Raw genomic sequence first — 7,184 nt, 5'->3', positions numbered from 1 at the left:
AATTTTTACCTTTACTTACGGGAATAAAGATTACAACTATCTGTAGTAGTGAAAACAGGATTATGTTACTCACTCTGATGACACACAGAACTGAGGTGTCGTGTTTTAACCCCACCTGGCAACTAAGACCACACAGCCACTCGCTCAGCCCAACGTATTGGGATGAGGGAGAGAAGCAGAAGAGTAAAAGTGAGAAAACTTGTGGGTTGAGATAAAGACAGTTTAATGGGGAAAGCAGAGGCCACACATACAAGCAAAGCAAAGCAAACCAAAGAATTCGTTAGTCACTTCCCATGGGCAGGCACGTGTTCAGCCATCTCCAGGAAAGCAGGGCTCCATCACGCATAGTGGTTGCTTGGGAAGACAAACGCCATCACTCCAAACATCCCCTGCTTCCTTCTTCTTCTCCCAGCTTTACATGCTGAGCATGACACCATATGGTATGGGATATCCCTTTGGTCAGTTGGGGTCAGCTGTCCCAGCTGTGTCACCTCCCAACTTCTTGTGCACCCCCATCCTACTCTCTAGTGGGGTGGGGTTAGGAGCAGAAAACACCTTGACTCTGTGTAAGCACTGCTCAGCAGTAACTAAAACATCTCTCTGTTATCAAGTTTCCAGCACTAATGCACAATACAGTCACATACCAGCTACTATGAAGAAAATTAACTCTATCCCAGCCAAAACCAGTACGTGCGGCCAGACGGTTTTTATACTTTCAACATTTTTCTATTCCTTTCTTCCAAAGGGACAGAGCAGATGCAACAAAAGTTTTGGATTAAGCAGTATTTGGTTGTACTGTAGTACACTGCAAGCTGTACTTAATCTCCTCAGTGACAGAAGTTACATTATCTGGAAGTCAGCACTTCGTGCCCTGCTCTATCTTCCTTTCCAACCATTTCTGTAGTATCAGTTATTATTATTTGCACTGTAAGAACATTTAAAAGACTGACAAACAATAGTACCATTGTCCTGTGCATGTGCAGAATAAAGTTTCCTGACTATAAACAAAAGAGAGGAAACTGTGACAAGCTGGATGATTTCAAAGTTGACTTATGCCCCGAACAGAGAATTCGTGTTTGTTCCTCCTTACACCAGAAACCTGAGACAGCAATGAAGCACTGTGAAGGCAGTGGTGGCTGTTATTGCTACTACTCTGCCTAAAGCTGATGCTCAAGAATTGGGCAGCAACGAGCTGATAGCTATTATTAGTGGGTGGTAGGTGGCTGAGCAGCTTACACACTTCCTGGAGATTTGTTCCCTATTTTATATCAGAGCTTTAGGAGGTTTCAGGACAATAACTTAGGAGGTTGTGGCCTGTAGTTGTAGATAGGGGAAATGAACCCAGCGAGGGTTGTGTCATGGCTGAGCTGCCTTGGTCAACACTGAATCTTTGCTCACCTGCTGGATAGGAGGAAGGGACACAAGCAATGGCTTCTCTGAATACTGAGAAATGAAGGACAGTGTAAAAACACTAGCATGAGGGAAGGTCATTCTTCCTTCTCCTGAAGTCTTCAACATTGCAAATCCATCTGCGTATCTGGACTGTGTTACAGATATAATTTCAACATGAGGGCATCTCAGGGGCCATAGAATCACAGAATGGTTTGGGTTGGATGGGACCTTAAAGATCACCTAGTTCCACCTGCCCTGCCATGGGCAGGGGCACTTTCCACTACACCCGGTTGCTCAAAGCCCCATCCAACCTGGCCTTGGACACTTCCAGGTATGGGGCATCCACAGCTTCTCTCGGCAACCTGTTCCAGTGTCTCACTACAACTACTGATGATATTCTTCCTCGTATCTAATCTAAATCTACCCTCTTTCAGTTTAAAGCCACACCCCTTGACCCATCACTACATGTCCTTGTAAAAAAATCCCACTCCTACACATAAACAATAACGTAGTTTTCTGCTGTGCTTGGCTCAGTCCTAGCTTCACCAGCAACACATCTTCAAAAATATGTTGCTTTCTCCGCTAAGAATCAAAACTCCTAGAATCAGCACGTTTCAAGCCCCTGAACGCCTGCTTTTGGCCGAATTCGTTCCTTTCAAGCCCAACAAAGCCTCTATTTGTGATTCCCATTCCCATCACACTTCCAATCTGCATAATCACAACCCTGGCACCACCAGGCTCTAATTACGCGGCTCACGGGAGGAGTAGCGCCCTGGGCCAGCTCCAGCCCGCGGGCGGGGTGCCGGGCCCGCACCTTTGTTTAAGGACGGGCGCTGGGCCGGCCCCGGGGCTGCCCGCGGAGCTCCCTAGGGAGGCGGCCCCGCCGCCCTTCCCCCGGGCCGATGGCGGGGGAGCCGGGCGCCTCTTTGTTCCCATCGTGTGCGTGTGCGCGCCGCTCTGGCTGCCCGAGTGGGAGGGGATGAGGGGATCCCACCCGCGTCCTCGCCGCCGCTGACGGCAAGCGCAGGAGCTGCAGCGGAGCGGGGCGGGTAGCTCAGCGCAGGGCCGGGCCGGGCCCCAGCGCGGCGATTCCCGGCGCTCCTGCCGCCCGCGGGGGCCGGGCGCTGCCCTCCGGCGGCGCGGCGGAGCAGGTGCCGGTAGCGGTGGTGGCGGCGGCGGGATGGAGGCTGCCTTGCTGAAACCGGCGATGATGGCGGAGGTGAAGGGGAGCGGCGCCGGCTCTGCCGTCAGCGCCGAGCTGGAGGTGAAGAAGCTGCAGGAGCTGGTGCGGAAGCTGGAGAAGCAGAACGAGCAGCTCCGGAGCCGCGCTGCAGCCGCCGCCGCCGTCGCCACCGGCCCGCCCAGCCCGCACCTGCTGCGGGCCCCCGGCGGGCTGCGCCCCGCCAGTCCTCCTTCGGCGGCGGGCAGCGGGGCCGCGCCGTGCCTGCCCGGTCCGGTGCCCACACTGCTGTGCGCCGCCGCGCTCGGCCCGCCGGAGCCACTCGCCTATTTCAAGCCCACGCCCGGCCTGCCTGCGGCCGGCGGCGGGGGGCAGGAGACCGGTGGTGGTCCGGGGTCAGCGGCGGCGGCCACGGCCACCACGGTGCTGGATGAGGTGGCGGTGCTGGAGCTGGAGGACGGCTGCTGCGAACAGGACGAGGATACATGGTACATGCCGCGCGCCCCGCCCCGCCTGCGCACCCCGGACACCGTCCGGAGCCCCCCGCAGCGTGCATGCCGCGGGCGCTCCCCGGGCTCCGTTTAGCATTAGTCCCCAGATAATCCACCCGATCTTGTTCTTCTTAAACTTAAATCTGGCTTTTTTCCCCTAAAACGTGTCATCAGTGCCGTTAACCCGCCCGGCGGAACGGGCCTGTGTCTGGGATGAGGTTCAGCTTGGGGATTTAGTGCCCCGTCTCGCTTTCGGTGGGGGATCTGTGCTTGTTCCCCACTTTATCTTTAATTTCGCTTTTTGTTCGCTTGTCTTTAATTTCAGATCTCAGCCTAGTTTCAGCCTCCTGTTTACATAAGGAATTAAAAATAGCGGAATTGTTCTGGGAAAGCCTTTATCAGAGCAGCGGCTGCCTCCCCATCCTAAAATCTCTGCCCAATTGTCTCCCGTCTTCAGGGATTTGGGAGGGCTTTTGTCTTTTAGACGTTGATCTAATGGTTGGTTGTGTATCTGAGCCGCCCATGTACCTCCAAAAGGCTCGGCTGGGTGCTGGGAAATTGAATAAAGCAGAAATGAATAGCGAATGAATAAAGCAGAAAATAAAATCGACCTAGAGGAATGATTATACTCTCTTAAAAACAAATAGAGGGGAAGTTATAGACTGGAGATATAAATAAATAAACCTGGTGCCTCGAGACTTGTGTCAGCAACGTGGACAAACATCGTAGGGACACCGCTGGAATGCTGTGGAAATCATTGGCTGCTTAACTATGTTAAACATAATTGATGCTCAGTTGTTCTAAAGTGTCAGTAATAAATTATGCATTAGCTATATTTAAATAACTGTTTTAAGTATCTGTCAAAGCTTTAAGGTAGGTTTTTATGTGGTTAGTTTTTAAATCAAGCTGAAGTTTATGTCATCTGGAAATACAATACAGTATAACGCGTCTGAGATGCATTTAGCATCTTTAGTTTTGGATGCATCCTTGTTTTTGGTAGAAGAGAAAGGATTTAAAAATTAATCTAAATAGCATAAATATTTCTTGAATGCTGGTGGTCTGTACTTCACTGTACAAATAATACCATGCTGCAGTTTTGGAAAATTGCTTTTGAGAGTCATCAACAAGTAATTTGTGCCACTGTTGTTTCATTGTGCGTACTGTTAGCCTGCACAGGGCTGTTTTGGGGTTGTCAGTCCAGACTCGAATTAAATTTTACATAAGTCCTAAGCCCTAATTTTCCTTCACATTAAGAAATATCAAATATGTTTTATCCTATCCTGTTAAACAAAATGTTTTCCCTGTTTACATTTCAAGCTGGTGGAAAGTCATTGTTATTTTATGTGCCTTAGTACAATTTCCTATTTTTCCAACAATTTTCTACAATTTCCATCAATTTCTTATTCCTTCTAACCTCTGGAAGCAATCCTAAATGCTTGGGGGGTGGGAGCGTGGGGGGGCAAAACTTACCTTCATGTCATACAACTATGTGTCCACAGGAAGAATTTCATGACAGGGGTTTGTTAGTCAGTTTATTCGGCTAAGAGTGAGTTGTTTTGGCTGTTGAACGTTTTCATTTCAAGGCTAAATCTCTGTCATTGCCCATGAAAGGTCAGCGGTGTGATGCTATCTGCTTGGGGCTTTTTTGTAATGTCAGTCTTTAAAGCAAACTGCTATCTGGTAAGCCAAAGACCAGTGAGTATCCTAGTTGATCAGTAATTTTAGTCCTTGAATACCTTTGCAGTTACAAAATCCCATAGAATTAGCATCATTCCAGACAAATCCAACCTATTTTTGCTGTTCAGCTTTTCACACGAACTCAGTTGTTCAGCTTCTGAAGCACTTCTGCAGGTTAACAGGAAAGATGAAAGCTTTTCTGGTTTGCCTTCCCCCCCCCCCCCCCTTTTTTTTTATCAGTATCTTTTTTAAAATACATAGCCAGGCACCGCGGGAAGTCAGGGGAAATGAGTCCTCTCCTTGGAGAAATTCAATAGTTGATCTCTGCTGGGATTGCCGAGAGAGATAGCAATCACAGCGAGGATATTTATTCCTTGTGAGCTGCATAGAGAGTGCTGATTGACTTCAAAGAGGAAAAAAACCCTATTGATCAGACACTGGAGAACAGTTGCTCTCGGGGGATTTGAGTATCTGTTAAGCCAAAACCCTGAAAGTGAAAGGCTGCTCCCCTGAGTAGCTCAATCCCTTTTTTTTTTAGGTCTTGCCTTTTGCTCCACTGTGTGCAGGCCGGGTTCCTTCGCAGCCTGTGGAGTGTTTTCCTGGTGCCTGAAAAAACTGCCTCTGACTGTTTGCAGCCTCATCGATCCGAAGCGGTCAGGCCAGGGAGCTGCAAGCAATCTCCAGCAGCTAAGAATAAGTTCCCTTCCCGGGAGACTTGCTCTGTGTCTACTAATCCGCAAAGGCAACAGCGGCAACGCAGAGCTCAGTTTGAAGAATTTCCCTATGAAATCTGTTTTGATACCTGGCTTCCTAATGTGCTTGACCATATGATTATTATTGTCTGAGAATAGCACATATACTCTAGCTTTTCTTCCTTATTTTTCTTTTCCTGATGGAATTGAGTATCAAAATTGGATTTTCATTGTTTCTCAGCAAATGTTTTCTAATCTTTAAAAGTCTGATTCATACAACACTTGATTCATCTGAGAGAAGATACTATGTATGAATATCAGCAGCACTCTCACAAGTTGATTAAATTGTTATAGGGAAAAGAGGGAAATAGGTAACAGTGAAATTGCGATTTAAATGTGAAATCCAATACTGAAAGTATCTAATCTCCAGTAAAGTTAAATATACAAGGGAAAACTGATAGCTCCTTTGGTGGGTGTACAGCACCTAATGCATGGGAACTTTGAGCAGTGCTGAAATTCAGACAGGAGTAAAGATGAGATGGAAGATTTTATTTCAAGAAATCTACTTGAACTTTGTTTTGACGTGCCAGACCTGTAGAGTTCCTATTTTGCCACCTACTTTTCAGAGGGGGAAGATTCAAAACTGATGTAAACTCTTCTACTTTGGAATATCTTTTGTTATTAGATACCATACTGCAGGGCTTTGCGCTGTTACACATTATTAACAGGCAGGAAAGTGAGAGTACAAAATTAAACTCTGAAGTATTGCATATCTTGCTGATATTTGTGTGTGTTTTGGTTAAGGTTGTACGTCTTGCCTACCAAGACTCTCACTCCTCAAGAGAAATCACCGAGTCCCCTGCAGTGGTGCAGGCGTGTTCTGGATCATCCAAGTCCTGAGATAGAGGCTGCAAAACGTTCCCTATGCTTCAGATTGGAACAAGGTAATCTTACTCTTTGAATTTCTTTACTAGTAAGTTGGCATTTTTGGTCTGGCATTTCACTTGTGTTTGGTGTTTTTCACAATTTAGCAAGCTTTACAGATGGCACACATGCAGGTTTTTTTCCTATATGTGAAAGTCTTCCTCCACTAAATGCTAACAATTACATGGGTTTTTTTTTCTGCTCATGCATGTTTTAAAGTGTTGTTCTCCTTTGTTATGCTTTTCTTCCCCTGCATAACTCATGTCTTTTAAACTTGGCAGTTTTCATCCATTGCTTGAAATAGTGAACCTCCTGGCAAGAAAACATTGATGTTAACTTTACTGTTGGTATCTCTATCGAGATTTGAAAAATGGTGCTATTGTTCTTTTGTAAAGTCAAAATTATTATGGTGCTGTAAATTTTTAAAGGCTTATTTATCCACATCTAATGTGTTATCAAGACTTTGTTGAGTATAGGACAGACCAAGAAGAGCTGTTACATGACTGCTAGCACTGCTTTGTTAGGCTTTCAGTGGTTTCAAGGACTGGGATCCATCCGATGGCTGTTTGGTGCCAGTGAACTTGTAGAATTATAGCTGGATGTACTGAATTTTGTTCTAAATTAATATCAGCCAGCATTATTTTACCATCCAGAGTCCTATTAAGATTGTAATAAGTGGTGTTGAGGAAAGTGGTTAAGGTAGGATATTAAGGTTTATAACTCACTAAGAAAGAAGCAGCAAATAAACAATATAGGTGACAGGAGAAGGGAATAAAGCTAATGACAGTATGAGCATATGGCTGTATAAGCTAACTACAGCTATCATTA

At 46.5% G+C, this 7,184-nt stretch overlaps 1 protein-coding gene across 3 annotated transcripts in view; it reads left to right on the top strand.

Annotated features, from left to right (window-relative positions):
- Positions 1-2,147: 2,147 nt before the first annotated feature.
- The window catches only part of SLAIN1 (SLAIN motif family member 1), a 48,193-nt gene continuing 43,156 nt past the window's right edge, over positions 2,148-7,184 (top strand). Inside the window, exons 1-2 of one of the 3 annotated variants that reach the window (XM_030476763.2) lie at positions 2,148-3,060; positions 6,237-6,376. In XM_030476763.2, coding sequence (XP_030332623.1) covers positions 2,573-3,060; positions 6,237-6,376 — 628 coding nt within the window. In that variant the 5' untranslated portion in view covers positions 2,148-2,572. The other 2 variants (XM_030476764.1, XM_030476765.1) reach the window with 2 other exon arrangements.

This window comes from Strigops habroptila, chromosome 2, assembly GCF_004027225.2.
Source record: "Strigops habroptila isolate Jane chromosome 2, bStrHab1.2.pri, whole genome shotgun sequence".
Lineage (NCBI taxonomy): Eukaryota > Metazoa > Chordata > Aves > Psittaciformes > Psittacidae > Strigops > Strigops habroptila.
This window is presented reverse-complemented; position numbering and strand designations above follow the sequence as displayed.